Source organism: Megalopta genalis, chromosome 11, assembly GCF_051020955.1.
Source record: "Megalopta genalis isolate 19385.01 chromosome 11, iyMegGena1_principal, whole genome shotgun sequence".
Lineage (NCBI taxonomy): Eukaryota > Metazoa > Arthropoda > Insecta > Hymenoptera > Halictidae > Megalopta > Megalopta genalis.
In genome coordinates, this window is record NC_135023.1 from 12,278,296 (window position 1) to 12,302,191 (window position 23,896).

The following is a 23,896-nucleotide window of genomic DNA, read 5'->3' on the forward strand; positions in this document are numbered from 1 at the left end:
TGTAATTTAGGACAATTGTCTGGCGTCAAGATTTGAACAGTGGACGCTTCTGGCAAAAATGTTTGTAGCAGTTTGTTTGGGACCATTTGTAACTTTGTTTAGCATCTTTCGTCAACGGTTTTTTAAGGTACTGCTTGTTGACGCGATAGCTTGTTTCGTGGGATTTAATGAAACGTGTAGAAATTTCGTTTAGAACGTGTTGAAAGTACACTGTAATTTGGGACAATTGTCTGGTGTTAATGTCTTGTGACAAAAATATGACCGAGATTGTTTAGGATCGTTTATAATTTTATTTAGCAATTTTTGTCGGCATGCTTTTTAATGTATTCTTTCTAGACGCGATAGATTGTTTTATGGAATTTAATAAAATGTGTAGAAATTTCATTTAGAACGTGTTGAAAGTACACTGTAATTTGGGACAATCGTCTGGTGTTAATGTCTTGTGACAAAAATATGATCGAGATTGTTTAGGATCGTTTATAATTTTATTTAGCAATTTTTGTCGGCATGCTTTTTAATGTATTCTTTCTAGACGCGATAGATTGTTTTATGGAATTTAATAAAATGTGTAGAAATTTCATTTAGAACGTGTTGAAAGTACACTGTAGTTTGGGTCAATTGTTTGGTATTAATGTCTGAACGATGGACTCTTTTGACAAAAAAGTAACTGAGATCTTTTAGGATCGTTTATAATTTTATTTAGCAATTTTTGTCAGCATGCTTTTTAATATATTCTTTCTAGATGCGATAGATTGTTTTATGAAATTTAAATAAAACGTACACAGATTTCGTTTAGAACGTGTTGAAAGTACACTGTAATTTGGGACAATTGTTTGGTATTAATGTCTGAACGATGGACTCTTTCGAGAAAAATGTAACTGAGATCTTTTAGGATCGTTTATAATTTTATTTAGCAATTTTTGTCGGCATGCTTTTTAATGCTCTCCTTCTAATCGCGTTAATATTTTTTATAGAACCTAATAACAAACGTGTATAAATTAAATTTATAATCGTGTTGAACGTACACTGTATTTTAGATTTTATTCACTCAGACGTGAATAAATGCAAACAGCAAAACATAGCGTCACGAAACGAATAAAATTGATGAGAAACATTTATCGCAATTTGCATAATTTGCGACACGTTTTATACCAACGTGAACATTTTGATACTACAATTGAATTAAGAAGAAAATATCGTGTCGGGAGATATCAAAGACGTCTTCTTCAATTACCAAACTAAAGTAAAGAAATTGTGATAAAACGCAGTGAATTATTCGTCGAACTACTGAATTCACGTGTTAAAAATTCACTGAATTAAACACATGCTAATTATTTCTATTATTTTCTGCCCAAGTCCAGCCACTATTCCGAGATCGGAGTGCACACGTGTGAAAAGTTCCGAAAGCATTTCTCCAAACAAAAACTTCATCTTCTATAATTTCATCTCGTACAATTAACATATTATTTTCGCGGAGAATCATCGTACTCGAAATTTCGTGAACAATGATAGATCATCCGTAAGTGAGTACATTACGTATACGCGCGGGTCCGTCGAGACCCAGCATGGCGCTTATAAGGGTACAAAATCGTGTAAATGGCTCGCCACCCGTAGCAAAGATGGGTTTCGCGCATCTTCAAACCAGCCAACGAAGAGTTTCTTCGTCGACGAGACTTCTTATTAGCGTTTAGATTCGTTACAGATAAAAACGAATGGATCATTTGTATCTTTCGAACAGCCTCCATCGTTGTCTATTTTTTTGCCCTCTTCGATCGCGAGTCGTCGCAGAAAATATCAACGTGTCTACGAGGCTAATACGTTTCCTGAACATACACGTAGCGATACAACTTTATTCTCCGTTAATCGATTACAATAGCGAACAGAACACTGTACAGAAACCGAACGAATGAATTTATTTCCCCCGAATGCAACGCCTGGCGCATTTGATCCTTTAGTTTCACAATCGATCGTGAGTTCCGTTAATTGTTTGTTCAATTGCAAATGATTAAAATCGGACTACGGCTGACTCGTTCAAACAAGGCTTTTGCCAATGTATGTACTCGCATGCGATGCAAATGCGTCGAATCTGCAGTCTAATTACACTCGGATGATGATATTGTAAATGCACTGTTTAGTAAGAAAAAAACACGCGTGTAAACTGACAAACATAACGGATTGCTAACATATAAATTCGAACGTATAAATTCATTCGAAGATAATTTTCACAGAAAATTATTTTCACGTCATTTTCACGTCATTTTCAGAAAACTTGTTCCACACAAAAAATTGAGAATACGAAACGCACCGTTCGAAGATTTAGCCTGTCGTTGTAACAACAAGAAATTCCACATATAGATACTGTAATATTCGCAAGCGACGTAATATTAATCACCGATTTATCGATAGGTTGTATTAAAATGAATCGTTGCTGATACTTGAATCGTCGCTCGAACCAGCGACCCTTAATTATACGGAATTATATTAGTAATGCACGTTATATTAGAAAACATAAAAATCATTAACCGTTGTCGTAACGATACAATAAATGCTTTTGTTTTTACCACTAACTCGCTATGATACATGATGCTTCATGGTCGACGTTAACTACACGACGTAACTTATATACAATTGTGCGTTGGTATATTAATACGTCATAAAAAACTCGTACATAATCGGTTTCGTTAAATTGTAATAGAGCACGAATTGAGCTGAATTTGTTGTACACGGATCTTGCGTTTCGTTCGTCGGCCGTGACAGAGATACAGTAAATTCGCGAATCAAGTGATCCATCGAATCATCGGATCATCGGATCATCATCACGGATCATCGGGCCTTTTCTTTTACGGATTCGTGTTACGCCGATGATCGAAACTTCACAGTGCAATTTCGAAGCATGCGGCGCCTGTTTTATCGTTCCAATAAAATTGCACTTGATCGTAATCAAAAATCGAAGGTACGGTTATTATCATTTCGTTATTCGTTTAGAAAATAATGTATGGTAAAATAATAAAGATCCGAATGTTGTTACACATTCGAAAGAACGTTATTATCCAAAAGAATATTTATTCTCAATAATTATACTGATTTGTATTTCTCACCGCAAATCGAAGACGAAGTATAATTTTGCATTTGTTAACGTTTTTACTTCTCGCTGCCAAATAAGGAATTTAGTATATCTCTCTCACCAATTGTGAATCACGGTTTGTCATAGCGCAATGAAATGAACAATTTCAACGAAATTTGTTCAAAAATTGAACCAGTCAACGCTGTGACATCGGCAAATTACGAACACACCCTCAATGTTGCACAATTATTAACAGCAGCAAATGTGTACAGAATTATCGAAATCAATAAAACGGATATCGAAGAAAGCATAAATTCGATCGTCGATGGCAACTTCTGTGCAACAAATTATACAGAATTTGTCGGATTATTGACGATAGTAAATCATTCTGCGCAGACACGCATAAACAGAATTACACAAGCAGGGTGCAAACAGAATCTTACTGATGAGAATTTGTCTGCAAACTTGTCGTCAATAAAATAACCCCTTCGGAAAATCAATATTTTCGTCTGCAATTTTCAAGTTCCTGCGATGGATAGAATTCTCAAACGTCTCTCGTGCCATAAATTCGTACAACACTTAATTATTTGTTCGCTCCAATTTGTTACTTTGTTTTATCGACACACGATCCTCGACGTAAACATTTCTCTACTTCAATTAGCTTTTCTCGTCTTCCTATATCAACGCACGACCCTTGGCGCAGATATTTTTTTAAATCCAATTTTCCTTCATTATCTTCTTTGTTACACCGACACACGATCGTTCATATAAATATCTCTCTACTTGCGAATTTTCTTCTATCAATTTCCTCGTTGTTGCGACGGCACGCAAATCCTGGACACGAAACAAAGAGAAGGACAGATTTTTTCCGATATTTGCCAATCGACTTCAATCTTTCGGAAACCGTCGCGCGCGATTCGAAAATTCCGTCGCCGGGAAATAACGTCGTTCGCGCCCGTCGCGGTATTAAACGGGAAACTTTTTTCATCAGCGGTCTTTAATTCCCTTAAAATGTACCCGCTAACATCCACCGATCACGCGGCAACATTGTTCGTTCGTTTCGCCGCGTGAACCAGTTACGAAACTAGCGCACGGAACAGAAATAAAATTCGATAATGGAGTTTTTCATCCGGGATCCTTGCCTTCGCGATCTGTAACAATGCCGTCGACGCGGTTCCTTTATTTCGCGCGGCTCCGCGGGGCTGAAACGGCCGGTCGACGGACGATCTATTTCAAGCAATTACCAATGATTGATGAAGACACTTTGCATTTCATCATTTTCATTCGAATCGATTATTTCCCGTACGAATTCTTGCTCGAGTGAAATCTTATTCGGACACATTTTTATCCGATATTTATTCGACGGTGTCGACATTGAATTGCATTCGTTATCGTTTATCTCTTGTCAGTGATACGAATCAAATTTTGTCCAACTCCGATAGGTACATAAACGGCCCGTAGCACCTACAATTATCACGAAAAATTGTAATAACTCGAACAATAGCCGAGCTCTCGAGCTGAAACTTTTGCCGCAGTCTGCGTACACGATATCGAATAGAATCGGTTACGGATTTTTCAATCCGACCTGTTTTTCCACGGCAAAAAATCCTTTTCATTTGTCAGAAAAATTAGTTGACGAGAGAGATAATTCGCTCGTGATCCGAATCAGCGTAAAAGTCGCTGTCATGAATGCGCAGTTCGAAAATTTTATCTGGAAAATTACCGGTTGATTTTTGCCCGAATGCCCTTCGTTAACGAAATTCGCGAATCGCGTGATCGCGACGACGTTCTTCCAATTTTTCGTCGAATTTGTAATAATAATATTCCGTTGTATGGTGCAAAAAGAATGATGAATTGAAATAGTATTTTCTTGGAACGTAACGGAAATAATCATTTTCGTTTGTCAACCTTTCTGTGAATTATTTGAAATTCTCTTTGTTACGATTAATATTTATGAGAGAAGACAATTTCGCAGAGAAAACTACGAACACGCGTTGTTCTGGAAAATAAGCTTCCTCTCTTATACTTCTCTTAATTAATGAATGCAAACTTCATCGGAATTATTCATTTGCTCAAGCTACATTGTTCCCGATGATCGATCACGTCGCGAAATATAATTGAAAATTGTTACGTCTCTCCGCGGTGTTTCCTGAAACAGAGTTATCACGTTGCAAAATGTGTCGCTTTGCAGTACTCGTGTTCGCGTCCGCAGTTACTTGCCCGCAGTTTCTCTTACTTTCGCACGAACCAGTGGCATACCGTATGCATTCACGCATGGAAATGAGACACACGGAATTCTACCCGATATTCGCTAACATGTCCTGCCGATTTCAAACAATATGAATTACAATGAAAAAATTACGGTTCGCTTTAACGCACGTCATTTTGTCCCGAGCACGTAACAAAGACACGAAAATTCCAGACGAAAATAATGCTGCACGCGCAGTCGTACGGCTCGCAACATTACCGTTACACTTGCCTCGTTCTTTTCGAATTGCAACAACGAGACTGCGGATTTTCTGCATTCGCGAGAAAAAATGCGCGAACGAAGCACGAAACACTGACTGCTGTTACAAAAATCGAATTATTCGATACTACATGATTTACAACTAGACTGCGGATTTGATTCGTTTATCGTGAAAATTAATAGATGAAATTTAACACTAAACCAACCGACCTGTAATGACGATCAGCGTGCATTGACTCATAAGAGTGAAAAGATAGAATTCGCTTGGATTTTGTGAAGTTTTCATTATGAGGCTTGTTTTCAATAATATAATTTATTCAATCATTTTCCACGAAGAAGTCTCCAAAGTTTGTAGCATCGTAAAATAAAAAAATCGGTCATTTCGACCGTGGTAGGTTTAGTGTTAAAAGATCGGACAAATTCTAAAACCTTAACATTGTTCATGAATTATTTTCACCATACTGAACTGACTAAAGAAACAAAGGAACTCCTATTTGGTTCTCGTTTGCTGCAATTGATAAAAGAACACTTTTATCATCGCACAAAGATCCGCAGTCTATTCCTAACTCGTTGAAATTACTTATTAAAACGCAAACAAATGTCGACGCAGTTCCTGTGTCCAATTACGAGACGAATTAGCCACGATCGTTTCGGGGAACGGTTTGCCAGTGCTGTGCAATATGACGTCCGCCAACAAAAATCGACCGTCGATCGACGGTATCTCTCGCCGGCGATAACGATAATCACGGTAACAAAAAGCGACGATTAACGTTCGCGATCGTAGCGTCGCGCGCAGTTCGACAGAAAAGAAAAAAGTATCCGTTCCGGATACCGTGCCGGGGATGAGCAACGCGGACGCGGCACAATGACGCGTGACGGCGTAATGAACTTATAGCTTCGACGATAATCCGAAGCGTAATGGTTCCGTGATTAGCCGGTTAATCGCATTCTCGGTCGGTCTGATTACACCTGTTATTTATTAATCGCAACTTCCGATTGCTCGAACAAATATGACCATTCGCCGGCCATTCGATTCGCGTCGCGCCGCGATCGCAGCCGTCGATCGCTGATCAGGGAGGATTACGTTTCGCTGAATTCTCCGTGCCACGCGGATTCGCCGTGCGGCACCCGTAGCTGCGCGATGGAAAATAATCGAACGATCGCGGCGACGTTTCGTAAAACAACGAGTGGCATCACGCTCTGTGATCGACGATTCCCTTTTGAAGATCCGGCGAACGGAAAAGGAAGGAACTCACCGACTCGCTTCTCCTGAGAGGGATCCGTCTCGATGGAGCGCGCGAGAGAACTTCTTCACCGATGATCGCTCCTCGACACATCATCGATCGCGATCCTCGATCGCGACACAAACGGCGACGGGTGCGGGTTTGGGGCCGGTGTGAAAGGGGCGAGGGTGGTTCGGGGGGGAGGGGTGGTACGACTCTACATGTCTTATTGTGTCCGACGATCCATCGAATTTCACCTAACACTCGGGCAATAAGATTCATCGTGTCGAGATCCGGTCTCGTGCTCATACGCACACACATGTTCCCATGCATACGCACACGCACGCGTTCGTGGACAGCTCACTCGTGGACACACGCGCAGACGACACGTACGCGAACACACACATTATCTCAATTGACCCAAAAAGAAGGCGAGCATCACGAGGACCGTCTTCGATGTCGGCGAGCCTGCTGCCGTGTTGCCGTGCTGCATTGCAGCTGGATGCTCCCCTGGAACAAGAACAACAAGCATCGGATTAGCGTCCGGCCTGAACTTCCGGCAACACTTGCGACCAGATTCGCCTCCCACGCGTTTCTACTACGCGATCCCGCCGGGATCGAGTCGCGAATCCCGGTTACAGAGATCTCTACCGTTTACCCTCGTCGTCGCTTTTCTATCGCTCTGTCGCACGCGATCCGACGGGATCTTGATTTATATTCGTGCCTCGGCGCCGCTCTACGAGACTACTCGCAGAAGCGAATCATTCGATGTCGGATTCTACTTATGGCCTGTTTTTTTTCTTTCTATCTACGTTTCCTGGCAATTTCGTTGCTGTCGCGTTCGCGAACTTGCCGAAGTCGCAGCACCAGAAGCAAGCAGCTTCTATTAAACCGAAAATACCCTCGATTGTCGAAGTCGTTTGATCGAGCAAACCGAAACTAGATTGTCAGAGGTTAACGCGGTAGCTATTAGTTTAATCCTTTTGCATTCCGGTAACCTTACCGAAATACGAGAAGCTCTGAAACTTTGGGGATACGTAGAGCATATGCGGATATATGTGTATAATATTATAATATATGTGTATATAGTTGTGTGAGTTGTTATGAATAGTGTTAGTAGTTTAGTAATGGTATAATTTTGAATTCGTTGTGTGTAAATTATGGTATTTTATTCGAGTTTAATTTATGGTATTTTATTCTATCCCATTTTATTTCATTTTCTTGTTTTGTTTTATTTTATTTTATTTTATTGCATTGCGTTATGTGATGTATAAGGAGATGGACCACTTGTGTCTACAGTGTAAATTCTCCCTAATTGACACTCAGATTGTACACAAAAATTGACAATTTGGGAAGAGGAGATACGATTATTCGAGCCTTGTGGCTCGTTTTTATAGTTATCGATTGTCAACAATTATACAAATACTCGTATCTCCTCTTCCAAAATTGTCTATTTTTATGCACCTTCAATTAGAGAAAATTTACTGTATTAAGTACGCAGATATGTATATAGGATGTCCCGAAATTATTGTACAAGCGAGAAATGAGGGGTTCCTGAGGTCATTTGAAGTAACTTTTTCCTTAGCGAAAATGCAATCCGCGGCGCCGTTTACGAGTTATTAACGAAAAACAATGACCAATGAGAGGCGAGATTAGCTGGCGCGAGACAGCTTAGCCAATAAGTGGAACTGGACTTCGTGGTCGCGAGGGCGGGGCGCCAGCCGAGCTCGCCTCTCATTGGTTACTGTTTTTCGTCAATAACTCGTAAACGGCGCCGCGGATTGCATTTTCGCTCAGGAAAAAGTTACTTCAAATAACTTCAGGAATCCTTAATTTCCCGCTTGTACAATAATTTCGGGACATCCTGTATATGCCATCCGCAATTTATAATTTATATTACATAAATTCGCTTTAAGGGATGGAAATTAACCCTAAAATATTCTGCCATTTTTGATACTATTACTGCAAGCTCATTGTTTCGTATAAGTATATTAATTTGTTCAAATGATTTTGTTAGAATATACAAAAAAAAAACAACACCGTAAAAGTAATACGGCAATGTCATTAACGTTTGCGAATACGCGTGTCTCCTAACAGTTTAGAAATGCGCAAAAACGCCATAAATGCACAAAGACCCGCGGTCTACCAACGAGTATAATACATTTATTGTCCGTAGCGTACTATTTGGGAATGTTGCGAGGACAGCGAAACGAAAGGGAGTAAAGCATTTAACGGACGGAGACGCGTTAACAAACGGAATTGAATGTGTATGCGGGGAATGTTCTCGGCCGCAGTCGCATTCTTGATTGATTTCTCGATAATTGCCGCCCGGTGGAGTAATGTTCGTTGACGGGATAAGCCAGAGAATTACTGCTATCGGCTACGGGAGAACCATGATGTATACTAGATTAGATGTCCATTTCGTATAGGCAATTAGATGGTAATTGCATATAGCAGATTTCAGTGTTCCGGGGATAAATCGAAGCGGATCCTGGGCACCCTTTAAATGGATCAGGTATTTTAACCCGAGAAAGATAACCTACGTCGCAGAGGCGCCTGCGAAGACTGTTGATTTTTGTTAATTTTTCATAGAGGTCTAGTGATTTAAGTTTAAAATTACTTAAAATATAACAAAAATATAATAGAAATGCATTTTATTTTTACAATAATGCCAAACCTTTAAAATGACTAGATTAACTTAAATAAATATCCATTGTTAGTATAAAATTGACGCCTTAGAAAAGCATGCGCCTCTGAAGCGTATGGTTATCTTTTACGTACGTTGTCATATGGTTATCTTTCTAGGGTTAAGCACGCAACTTGCTCGTCGTAACCCTTTGAACGATTTAGGCAGTTGATGTCGCAGATAAACTGTAGAGGAAATAAGTAATAATTGAGCCGTTTATTTTGAAAGTGGCATAAGTCACTTTGTTTTTAAGTCGATATATTTAAGGGTTCGCGTTTGAACACGTTTCAAAATATGGATGCTAACTTTCGAGAAGATTTACTTGTATTTGTTATCTCAGGATACTGATATTTTCCTCAGTATAAATAATTTCGTATAAACATTAAAGAATCACCGCTTTTCATTACGGTAAAGTGACTTATGCCACTTTCAAAATAAACGGCTCAATTGACAGCGTTGAAATTAGTAATTGACAAGCATTATTGGTTTTGATTAAAGTTAAAAGTAACACTCGAAAAGTGAATCACGGTAAATAATTTCCTTTTAATTTTTTAGATCAGGGAAGTATTTCGAACACGTTCATTATCCGTGGATCTTTCTGTAAGATAAAATTTGTCCAAGATAATTGCAAGAAGCAGAAATCAAATAAAAATAAATTGTTTCTTTTGATAATTTTGATCGGTCAAAAATAGTAAACCGATACCGGAAATATTCTTTCGCATACATAATAAATATCCATCGATTTCGAAAGAGTATTCAGTGTCGGAAGCAGCTCGTCGCGCGAAGATGCTATAATTTACGGGAACCGGAAGCGTTTGTCGAACTCACCCGGACGCATCTGTTGCATACTCTAATAGTCTAATGGATACCGAAATACCCCGTCAGGACAAGCCGTTCGCCGATAATAGAATATTTAATTATTTTCACGGGCCAATGAAATCTCGCCGATGCTACGTGAAACCCGTACCGAATGCTTTTAATTATCGACGTTAACTAATTATATTTTCGGCGGTGTGCGGCTCGTAACGATGCGCAATTCCCGGCACGAGTATTCCAACTGGAAACATCGAATTACTCGTATGATGTCTGTCCGACGCAATTCCATAATTAACCATCTAATCGATGATCTAATTCCTGCTCTGTCGCATTGGTTTAAAGGGGGAGGTCGCCGCGGCGGCTGGCGTCCTTTGAAATTGACGGTCTCAGCGATAAACGTCGTCGTCTTCGTCGTCGTCGTCATCGTCGTCGTCGTGCGTCTTAATTCCCGATGCAAAATTCATGTCGACGTTCGAACTGACGACGACGATCGCGCCGATCGATCGGCTCACGAAGGAATTACGCGTTTGCCATTTCCTTTACGTCCGTTTAATCTTCTTGCTTTTATCTTAACACCCTGTACTGCTACGAGTTCGGCTCGCGATGAAAATTTCATTCTTGTGATCGATCAAATAGTTGTTTATTTAGTTATTTCAGAGATGGGCATATTTTATTCGAATAACGAATAATATTTATTATATAATATTATATAATATTTATTATTCGAGGAATTTATTCGATATAATCGAATACAATTTTATTCGAAGAATTTATTTAATATATTGTCCGAATAAAATTTCATTCGAGGAATTTAAACGATCAAATATTTATTTATTTATTTCAGAGTTGGGCATATTTTATTCGAATAACGAATAATATTTATTATATAATATTTATTATTCGAGGAATTTATTCGATATATTGTTCGAATAAAATTTTATTCGAAGTATTTATTCCATATATTATCTAAATAAAATTTTATTCGAAGAATTTATTCGATATATTGTTCGAATAAAATTTTATTCGAAGTATTTATTCCATATATTATCTAAATAAAATTTTATTCGAAGAATTTATTCGATATATTGTTCGAATAAAATTTATTCCATATATTATCCGAATAAAATTTTATTCGAAGAATTTATTCGATATATTGTTCGAATAAAACTTATTCCATATATTATCCGAATACAATTTTATTCGCAATATTACTCCAATAAAATTGTATCCAATGAACTTATTCGATGTATTATTGGAATGAAATTCTGTTCGACGAATTTATTCGAATAATGCCCAACTTCGATCTGCATGCGTTGCTCATAAAAAGTTCAGATCAGAACACGATTTGTTGGCTTCGATGCATTATAGTGGACTGGATGAAATAACAAAGCAGATCTTAATGATCTCGACGGTGCATAAAAATTGATGGTGCGTAAATACGAACGTTAGTCGTTTCTCTTCCTTCTTATAATAACTACTATAATAATAACGAGATATTATATCGAGTATTGCAGCATAAATTAACATACATAAAATAGTCGAAAGCCTCGTTACTTCCAAGAACGTAACAAAATGCACAAAATACCATGGAGCTCTTTGCAATTTTCATTTAACCACCGATTAATGGCGTGCATCAAATCGACGACCCACCAGCCCCGAAAACAAGCTATAAAAAATCTGATCACCGCTCAAAAGTTAATTCACTAAAATACATTAATTGTACACATTTCTTTTACATATTCGAGCCTCTTCAAGGCGAACAAAGTACTGGTGGTCGTAGCTCCGAACGAAATCGTGCGGCAAGGTTTGAACACCGGGATGGGAACAATAAAAATAATTCGAACGACGGAAAAGTTGGTCGCGGCAAAGCAATCTCGCTTCGCACTCGAGCGCACCGGCTCTCTCGATTCGAACTTATTCTCGGTATTGATTGCATATGCAATGAGTAGCTGCGAACGCAGCAACGCGGCACGATCCGGGAACAATAAAGCGCGACGTCCGCGGCAGACGATCCGAATCTCATAAAGCTGATTCGAAACGTGCTACTTGTAAATTTGCGGCCGCGTCCGTCGCGCGCTCGCAATATTTTCGGATGAGATTACCACGTAAGGGGTGCGCGCCCCGTTGCAGAGGCCACCGCGGCGGAGCCTCGTCACGAGCCCCTGCACGTGACATAAATCGTATTGCGCGTGATGTGCAACTGTAAGTAAGCCGTGCGTCGAAATTAGCGGAGGCGGGCCAGCCAGCACTTGTCTCCCGCGTTCAAAATACAATCGGAATTTTATTTCGCCGCGCGGCGCCGCGGACGAAACCGCGCCCCTGGGAACAAAAAAAAAGAAATACAAGCCGGCCGGTGGCTCGCGATAAATCACACGGCCGTTCCCGCGATAAATAATACATTTAAAGTTTACGGGGCCACTTTCGGCCTCGGCGCTGGCTGCCCGTGAAATTACCGGTGAATACACGTCGGATTCGATGGGAACGAGACCGACTTACCGGTCTCTCGATGTCTTTTCAAACCTGTCCGACCGCGATCAGCGATTCGACACGTGCGATACGTGCCACCGCTCCTCGAATTCTCGGATGGCAAACATTTACCGACTCGCTGCGTAGTCGATACAATTTTCCACGTTGCTTGAATTTTCTATATCTCGGTTAAGGTATAAGGTCGGATTAAAGAGGCGAGGACCATTTCCGCGTGATTCGAGTCCACCGAAATTGGTCATTGTATATATATAAAATAAATATAATATAATATTATAATTTATATATATGTATATAAATTGGATCAGGGGATCCTCGGTGCCGTATTTCGAGGCCTTGGAATATGCGTTGTCCAGGGTCTCAGGAAGCATCCTTAACTTTATATATAAATATAAAATAAATATAAAATAAATATAATATAAATATAATATAATATTATAATTTATATATATGTATATAAATTGGGTCAGGGGATCCTCGATGCCGTATTTCGAGGCCTTGGAATGCGTTGTCCAGGGTCTCAGGAAGCATCCTTAACTTTATATATAAATATAAAATAAATATAATATAAATATAATATAATATTATAATTTATATATATGTATATAAATTGGGTCAGGGGATCCTCGATGCCGTATTTCGAGGCCTTGGAATGCGTTGTCCAGGGTCTCAGGAAGCATCCTTAACTTTATATATAAATATAAAATAAATATAATATAAATATAATATAATATTATAATTTATATATATGTATATAAATTGGATCAGGGGATCCTCGATGCCGTATTTCGAGGCCTTGGAATGCGTTGTCCAGGGTCTCAGGAAGTATCCTTAACTTTATATATAAATATAAAATAAATATAATATAATATTATAATTTATATATACGTATATAAATTGGATCAGGGGATCCTCGATGCCGTATTTCGAGGCCTTGGAATGCGTTGTTCAGGGTCTCAGGAAGTATCCTTAACTTTATATATAAATATAAAATAAATATAATATAAATATAATATAATATTATAATTTATATATATGTATATAAATTGGGTCAGGGGATCCTCGATGCCGTATTTCGAGGCCTTGGAATGCGTTGTCCAGGGTCTCAGGAAGCATCCTTAACTTTATATATAAATATAAAATAAATATAATATAAATATAATATAATATTATAATTTATATATGTGTATATAAATTGGGTCAGGGGATCCTCGATGCCGTATTTCGAGGCCTTGGAATGCGTTGTCCAGAGTCTCAGGAAGTAACCTTAACTTTATATATAAATATAAAATAAATATAATATAATATAAATATAATATAAATATAATATAATATTATAATTTATATATACGTATATAAATTGGATCAGGGGATCCTCATGTCGAGGCCTTGGAATGCGTTGTCCAGGGTCTCAGGAAGCATCCTTAACTTGCGAATAACTATGCAACGCATCCATGCAAAGTCCGCGATCTAATTTATTCGAGATCAGCGTGCCACACTTGGACGATGTTCCTTGCAACGTCTACTTTCGCGTGGAAAGCCAGTATTACAGGCGCCTGTTTCCGATTTCGGATTCAGCCAAGCAGCCTGTGAGCATCTAAAATCGATGCAGCTACTTAGAAAGTAGAAAAAAGTTGCTTTTCATGGATTATTACATGCTGGCTTGAGACCGGGAAATCTATGAGCCGCGGGTCTATAACGCATTCGATAACTTCACAATGATAATAATTCGATTTTATTAATTCTTATATTATAATTCTTAGTAATTAGAATTTGGAATTTTTACGTTTAATGTTTAAAAACGTATCGCAATTGATTTCTCAATAAAATTGATTTTATAATTCACGGAAAGATCGTTTATAAAATGAAAATACCCGGAAAAAGTCTTCTTAATCAATTAGCTGTTTTCGACGAGTATTCTCGTCACGAAGAAATGGCAACATTTTGCGTTATGGTTAAGAAGGATATATACTTCGATATTCTTTAGAAAATTCTATATTTTATAAAGCTGTCGCATTCGAATAAAATACCAATCAAACACAGATTGCGAATTTTATGGATTTATAATAAATTTGACTCGGTGAAATTTCAGACAATGAAAATATTGAACGAATTTAAGGACATCTCTGTATTATTTTCAACTCACCGAAATGATTAAAGAAAGGAAGAAATTATTTCGCAGTCTAATAATTACGGTAACTCGCACACTTTTCAAAAAGAGATCGCAACAGATAAACTGGACAGATCAGTCAGGTTAGGTTATAAGTCGCATTTCGGTCGATTTCAACCCGCAGCCGTAAAAGGTTGCCCGCGTTATACTATGCAGTCGGGGACTAGCATAATTTGATTCACTCTTCGATCTGCTTATGGACACAAATCGTGACGATGCTCCGCTTCCGGTGTTGTTACGCATATTTGAATATTTATCCTTCTCCACGGTGGTCGGTGCATTCATCGTGCATGGAGGAGAGACTGAATCCATGCACTTCGCTCGAGATAATTGCGGTTCGGGCCGCGTCCGCAGCTCATTAACACTGCCGGAAGATGCCACGACTTCGGCCGATGAAAGATGTCCGGTGATTCGTCAAGTGCGCGGAGTATTTACTAACTTCCGTCGATTACGCCGGCTTTTATTATAAGGCGGACGGTAATTTCGGTTGCTTAAGTGCTCAATTTCTATGCATTAATCGACGAAGCATCGGAACGCCAGCTGCGACTGAAGAAACCGCGAAGTTTTCTAAAATATCGCGCAGCTTAACGTTGACAGCAGCTGTTTCATATTGGCTTGTAAAAGTAACAGTCGGACATTTATTCTGATTTTTTAACGAGCGTTATCGTAACATTAGCCGCAAGCAATATATTGAATAATGAATAACTCGTGAATGCATCCTTGCAATCTGAATAATCGTAAATTAAAAATGACCCGACATTTTGACGGATTAAGTTAATCCGGCGTTAAATTATTCTGTACTATATGCTATGCTGAAATTTGTCCCCTTCTTTAACGATCACATTTTAGTGATCTTGGCGAAATCAGAATTTTCTATTGCAAGATGCAGAATCTAAGGGCAAATTTGGAAAAAATCTGAACTAATATGTCCATTTCGTCGCGAATGCAGAAAATGCGAATCCACATTCTCGCAGGTGATTTTACGGAAATTAAAATGAAAAGTATAGTCTGCTTCGTGAACTAAAAACTTACTCATTGTGAAAAGAAAAGAAAACCGCAACAACGCTGCATTTTGCTTGCATCTTAAAAACCTGCGCATGCCGTACACGCGTAAAGATCCACAGTCTAGTGATCATCGTATGCTGTTAATTCGACCAGTGTTAACACCACATATTTCGAGCGATAAAATTGCCTCGAAAAACTGACAAGCTCCAATTTATTCAGATCCGTTTTCTTTTTTTTTTTAATAGTAATTGCTCCGATCGTGTAAATTATTCAATAGATTCACGCGAAAGTGTTTTCATAACTTTTATAATCGTCAAACGATAACACAGTAATTTATCTCCAATTATTGCACAGCTTGTAAACAAAAATTGACAATTTGAGAAGCGGAGATGCGATTATTGGAGGCTTGCGTTTCGTTTTCATAATTATTGACAATCGGTAACTATGAAAACGTAGCCGCCGTGCTCGAATGATCGTATCTCCTTTTCCCAAAAATTGTCCATTTTTGTGCGCAATCTGAGCGCGAATTAGGGAGAAAATGCCGTAGCTCGGAATTTTCGCGAGAAGAATATAAACTGAGTAGGTTAACGAATATCTTCGCGAACTCGCAACTTAGCCTGATGAAGCGAACGGTGAAAAGCAAAAAAACGCTTAACACGTGAAAAATCGTACCGGAAGAAAAGGACGAGGTTCGCAGATAAGTAGGGTACTCGTTAGATACGCCGGGAATAAAGGAACGAAGGAGAATGATATACGAAGAACAGCAAGAGATAAGAGGAGCATTTACAGCGTAGGAAACTTTTTTCTTACGCAAATCTACGAAGCGGTAAACAGATTAATTGTATACATTTCCGTGGTTATCTGCAATTTCTCTCGCTGAGATATTAATTTACTTGAAAGCATCGAAGGGCTCCCCGGGAACCTCGAAAGTGCAAATACAAAGAAAGATGGGACGCTATTGTGCGGTCTTTCTTGACACTCGTAGCGTTCATCAAACGCAATTTTTATTTAGAACGATTGCTTATAATGAATTGAATCCGTTACAGTATTAGTTGAATATTTTAAAAAAGTTTTAACATCGCGTGAACTACGAACGTGACTTTTTCTATTTATATTATTTTTCAGGTTTCCAAATATATGTATATTCTGCATGCGAGATCGACTTTAATTATGTCTGAAACGAAACATATAGCGATCCATCTCTTATTATCAGGAACAAAAAATGGCTTCTCCTATTTTCAGAGGAAACATTCGAAGAGAACAGTATTCCAGATCTCTAAATTTATATTCTGCATACGAGAGATCGATTTTAATCACGTCGAAATTGGAATATAGAAATCCATCTCTTACAACCAGCAGGAAATCTGACGTTTTACATTTTGAGAGTAAATACTCGAAGTAAGTATTGCTTCAATTTTTCCAAATTTGCACACTGCGTACGAGGTCGATTTTAATTATGCCTACACTGAGATATTGTATAAATGCATCTCCTATTATTAGCGGCAAGAACGTCTTTTCTTATCTTCAAAGTAAACATTCGAGGAGAACATTATATCAGTGTTCAAAATTTTCGCACCGCATACGAGCTAATCGAATGAACTCGGACAGCATTTGCTCGAGCATAAAACAGACTTTTTCACGCTGCATTCAATTTTTCTTGATTAAGTTGTTGTTGCTACATGGCAACTTCGCTTTAAACCAGTCGCTCCGAGCGTCCCTCCGGGCCAATACTTCAGAGCGAACGACGTCAAAGAAAAGTAGCTTCTCGATCTTGCAAGTTTGACATCGACAGCGGTAGAACAGCATCTATGTACCCGCTTTTGATGTTTCTGTAGAATGTAGAACGTCTTGCGTGGGCGTGGCCTCGTTCCTCCCGATTTCGAAGGAGCCGATGCAGTGCATTGTGCAATGCCCCACAGGGCAAACCAGATACGTGATTACGCTATACTGAGATTCCGAAGCGGCTAATTAAGATCGCACCTTTTCCACAATGATAATTAAGTGCCTTTGTATATCCCAAAGTAAAGTACCTTACGAACTCGCTTGCAAATTAATTTTGATTGTTCGACACTCGAATTATTTGTCATATGTTTCGTGTATATTTATTTGCCATATTTTTTGTATGTATTCAGTTTTCATATATTATATTTACATATATTCATTTTTCATATAATTTATATATATTTATTTTTCAACATATTTTTCATATATTTATAAAAGTTGTAAGTCGTTTTAGCCTCTTCAGTAATTCTTCGCGATTTGTTCTTGCTGTTCATTTCTATAATTTCTGCAATTTCTATAATTAAATTCTATAATTAATTTCTATAATTTCTATAATTTCTACAGTTTCTCTCGATGAGATTTTTAGCATGCACATAAGTTCCAAAGAGCTAAGAAACGCGTTGTTTAAATTTTCGTTACAAGTTCAGATAAAAAAAGCTAACAAACGCAATTTCTTTCTGTCACTCCAAGTAATAGCAAAATCAAGAAAAAGTATTTTGGTCATTGTACAGTAAACTGGTCCGCCTAAAATCTCCAAAAAATTCCAGCGATATTAACTCTTATAGCGATATTAAGTATAACTCTTAGTGAATAGAAGTATAACTCTTAGTATAACTCTATTAAGTATAACTCTTAGTGAATTGTTAAGTATAACTCTAAGTTATAACTCTTAGCGATATCAAGTCTTAAAATAATTTCATGTTATTTTTGTTCGTTTCCAACTTTGTACATACAAATGATTTCTATGCGCAGCGATGTGCACAGAGCTAATAATAACCCTGCAAGGGTTCCCTAACTTAATTAAAAAAAAAAAAATGAAAAGAAAGAAAGAATTCAGTTGCATCCAGAGAAGCATCTGGTTCGGTCAGAGAACCTCGGTTTCGCAGTCGGTGCAACCGCTATAATAACAGAAGTTTCGCGCACCGTGCGCGGATGAAAAGGAAACACGCGGAAGCAGCGATTCTTCGTTATTTAATCGAGGTGAATGCGCGTATGCGTATGCGAATAATTTCTGAAATCAAGGGAACAGAGTTCGCCGCAAGAAGAATCTTTCACGGGCGAACGCGTTTTCGGAACGGCGACGAGGCGCAGAAACGCGGTCCAATTCGTCTTCATTAATTACGCGGGCGCCGCGGCGCGGCGGCGTCGTCGTCGTCGTCGCGGGGATGTGTCCTTTGAAACTGCGGCTGCCGCATTATTTCCGTGGATGCATTAAAGCCACGACCGGTTGGCCGTCACGTTTCACGGTTAAATTAATTCCGGCAGGATTAGGAGCTTCCTGTTGAAGGTTAACTAGAAGCCCTGAGGAGAGAAGCGACGGGTGCAAAAGCATTTCGAAGCGGTCAGTTGCATGTTGAACCCCGTGACCCATCGAACCGTGGATACAGGATTTGCAACAATGTGTAAAATGGCGACGGAAGTGAGCCGATTCACGGCTATCGCATAGTTCCGATTAATTGCCGCGATTAATTAATTTGTGGCGATCTGTGATTATACCTCGCGTTACCGTCTCGCTGGTACCGGTAATTTATAGTAATTTATAGCAATTACTGCCAGTAATTCTACGGATAAAATGTTGAAAATTTCACCTGCATCTCGATAGCATTTTGTACGCTGATTCGATTTACGTGCAAATTATTTTGCCAACTAATTTTGTCGACGATGTAAAGAATTGCTTTTTCACGGATTCGATTTTATCGAATTCGAAAGCTGTATCCGATTCTCTTCGACGTCGTAAAGAATCATGCGAATAATTCATTCGAGTACAGAAATATGCGAATAAGTATAATAAAATATTCGATTAAGAATAATTCATATCCATCATATCCATTCATATTCATCCATTATTATCCATCATCCAAATTAAAATTTACCCAACTTTGACCGATGCATAGACGACCGTAGTGCCAATAATTATCACTAAAATTGAAATAACTCGAACGATAATCAAGATTTCCAGCTGAAATTTTTACTGCATTTTCTGTACACGACGTTGACGAGAATCGAATATGGATTTTTGAATCTGATGATTCTCTCACGAGATAAAATTTTCGTTATTATCGAACAAAATTAGTTCGCGAAATAGTTTTCACGTAATTCGGATCAGCGTGAAAAATGCTATCGAAATACGCGTTCCCCTAATTGTCTCTGGAAAATTACTGGTACGCGATTATCGCCCGAATGCCTCCCCTTACGCAAACAGCCTTCGCAAGTGTGAAAAGCACGGTAAGATAAACGTCTCTGCACGGTTGCGAGGCGTTTATTAAATATTTATTCAAATACGCAGCGCAATTAATTGGAGGTTCCTGCAACTCGTACGTAAATGAAGAATATGTATGATCTGCCGTCCTTTTGGCTGTTCATTCAATTAATGTAATTTAATTAAAACGCGTTCGAAATTCTTTTCTAACTGGAACAGACACAATCGCGTTGCCATCGGTTCTCTGGAATGCTAATGCGTGCATGCTATATTTACAAGCTGTTTTACGTTCTTTTTATAGCAACTAGAGCATGGAAACATAATTAACGTGCTCTGTTACGGTTCACGGTGGCCAAAAGATGCTGATAGTCTCGAAACGGACACTTTGTGTTTGCATCGTAGCTCTCAATAAATACCTTTTCTCGCAAAAATTGGATTCCAGTGTCATGTTTTTTTTCTTTTTAATATGCTAATACAGAACGTAGCGAAAATATCGCGAGCACAATTTTCTGTTAAAACTGCATGCAATGGTCACGTTATCTCGCCGGGAAAGCATGTGAAACTAGAAAATACGTAAAACTGAAAAAAAACGTGTGTGTAGATATCGCGGAGTTATCTTTTATCAAGATCGCATAATTGGTGTAATCGAATAATCGAATGATGTTGAATGAGCAGTTAGAGGCGATTCAGATTGCTATGCGATATGTTCCAAAAATTGCGCACGCGAAAATACTGTGCGAGAGATTCGTGTTGATGTTTTAATTTTGCGTTCAACATGATTCATGAGATCTGATTACTAGACCGCGGATTTGACGCATTTACGACAAAAATTATGCAAAATAGCGAAAGCGCAATAGCGAAAATGATGCATTAAATTGATCAAAATTAATCTGATAATATTATTGCACCACTGTCAACTCGGTACAATCATTCAGAAATGAAAATAAGCGTTCGCGTGGTTCGTGCAACGAACGAACGCTCTTTGAACGAGAATCATTTGATTTCTTCTTCCGGAACGGCTTTCGGAAAAGATGCTCCGACGGAAGTGAAGTTCTTTCGATTCGAGGATATCGGGATCGATGGACTGAGAAAACAATATTTCGTTCGGTATAGTTTGTTTCACCGTGGCACGTGATTTTGTTAATAGTTGGTAGGCGCGCGGAAACCGGGAAAATCGGCAGCCTTTTTCACGGATTTAGCGGCGCGTGATCACTCAAAGCCGCGCTGCCCTTCGCGGGGAACCTTTGGCTTTGATCGGCTGCTGAAATTTCAATGTTGGATCAAAGAACGTCGGTCTCGTTTTGCGTCTCAATAGGACTGCTCGAACAGAACGTTCTACATGATTATAGCCCGGTGTTTCTCCAAAAAGCTGCCGGCTCGTGAAACTAAACAAAACTTCGGCGAATTTTTCCGTCGTTTTGTTAACGATGCCACGAAAGCTCGCGCGTTCATTGTTCCTCGTTGGTGTGAACGTGATCGTCGTTTATAATTCCATCGTGGTGCACGAAAATCACAAAGACGAGTTTAGCACGTTAATTGCCGTGTGTCGATTCCAAAGATTGCCACAACGTCGAAGTCATTTGAATCAACGATGCGAAATTTGTATAATATATAATAATAATATAAATATAAATAATATAATATATATAATAATATAAAATATTATTATATAAATATATAATATATAATAGTAATATAAAATATTATTATATAATATTATATAAATATATAATATATAATAATAATATAAAATAATATATAATATCGGTGACATTCGGTTTGTTCGATATGTTGAATAGAAATGAATTTCGGAATCTAATTCAGAATTAGCGTCAAGAAATTACGTGTTTAGAATCGTGATTATTATTTTGGAAACTGCAATTTTCGAACATCTCGACATTAAAATCAATATTAAAATAGATAAAAATTTCCAACGAAGATCACAGCTGTAAAAATGTTCGTGGCAAAAAACAATTATTTTGGAAACTGTAATCTTCTGAAAAGATATATTTGAATATAATTCGTGTGGCAAATCGCAGCTATTTTATTTTGTCACGATTATTTATTTACATTCCTGCACTTCTCTGTCCAGCTTAATAAATTCTTCCGAACGTCTACCATCTCAAAATTCTCAACATTAATATTACAAATCATGCACAATATCAAATCAATACACAATATCGATTATTCCTTAATTTCTCATATTTTAACGCAATTTATTGTTCACTCAATTTCCAGCTGCGACGCTAATTTTTTTTTAAGTAAATTGAAGCTTCCCACATCGACACTTTCCATTCGTTTCTTTGATCTGCGAATTTTCCGTCGGCGTGTGTCGCGGTCGTTGTGCGAATTTGTCACGTTGGGCGATCGTTAATCAATTACCGATCGCTCGGTTCCGCAGAAAGTCAATCGCGACAGGTTTTGCCAAAAACAGGGATAACCCGCGGAGGGGTTGTAAATGGAGATTCATTGTGCATGATCGCGTGAAATGCGCGGATGGGCCGCAGATTCTAATTCGCATCGTGGATACGCGTATTACCATTTTCGAATGAAACGAAAATTACGCGGGGGCAAGGAAAGCCGTTTCAGTTCCGATTAGCCCGCGGTTTCGACGAGCGCAATGACAATTACGGCCCGGCTAAGTAGTATTGTTCTGTTTATTGCAGTAATAACTCACACCATCGACAACGCCCCCCTCCCGCAACGAGGATTATATCTGAAAGAAGGCTCATCTGTGACAGGAATTAACAACGAACGGGAACGTCATTTTCACGGTAAATACGTCATAAACATACCGCCGCGATCCGAAATAAATGAGACAGCATTGAATTTCATTGTTTCAAAAATGATTAAGCGTTTCATACGTGCGATACGCAAATTGCGTAATCGTACCTGTACATCGAACCATTGGAATAATAATTACACGAATATCTCAGGAACAAAGTAATCGTAAAATTACAGGAATTACGATAATGATGGAAAGAGGAATAAATACTGCAAAAATACTGCGATTATTACTTATTCGTTACAGAATTAAAACGCGTTACAGGTAGAATTTATTTGTTAAAATGCTCGATTATTAATGTATTATTGAAATCGTCGATGTATTTATATACTTAATGTTTAAATAGAATTATTTTTTAAAACTTTTTTTAGAAGGATACAGGGCGAGTTTCTTATCTTAATTTTTCTTGTAAACCACATGAATAAACAAATGTTTCGAACGACAGTTGTTTCGTTTAAAAAGGAACAAACAACAATTAATAATTAGTTAATTTGTTGCTATTTTCCTTTTTTATTTTAAAATATCAGGCTCACCCAGAGCTTTTTAACTATGATGTGCAACATTCAATTATGCCACATTCAATTATAGTCTATTAACTGCAGAATAAAAAATGATTAAGGTGCAAGGGTTGAAAAGTGAATGTTCATTGATATATTCTTCAGTTGAAAATAGCAAACAATAAATTGTTGCCGCGTACGCTCGTCTTTGTACCAAACAGCTTTTGTTCGAAAGATCTTTTTATACGACATGTAGTTTACGAGAGAAATTAAGATGACGCCCTTATATTTAATTATTTTATTTATTATTTTATTTATTATTTTATTATATTATTTATTATTTTAATTATTATATTTAATTATATTTACAATTCACCCTGTATATTTAATGAACGTACACATACGACCGGGGAACATGTTTGTAAAATAGACTCGACTGTTAATTTCAACAAGTTACGAAGTCTGCGTGAGAACGTGTTGGGAAATAGGTCGTGCTGG

The 23,896-nt window shown here is 38.1% G+C and overlaps 1 protein-coding gene across 1 annotated transcript in view; it reads right to left on the bottom strand.

Annotated features, from left to right (window-relative positions):
• Positions 1–2,531: 2,531 nt before the first annotated feature.
• dpr1 (defective proboscis extension response 1) overlaps positions 2,532–23,896 on the bottom strand; it is a 637,236-nt gene continuing 615,871 nt past the window's right edge. The window contains exon 6 of the mRNA XM_033480167.2: positions 2,532–7,264. Coding sequence (XP_033336058.1) covers positions 7,161–7,264 — 104 coding nt within the window. The 3' untranslated portion in view covers positions 2,532–7,160. The remainder of the gene's footprint in view (positions 7,265–23,896) is intronic.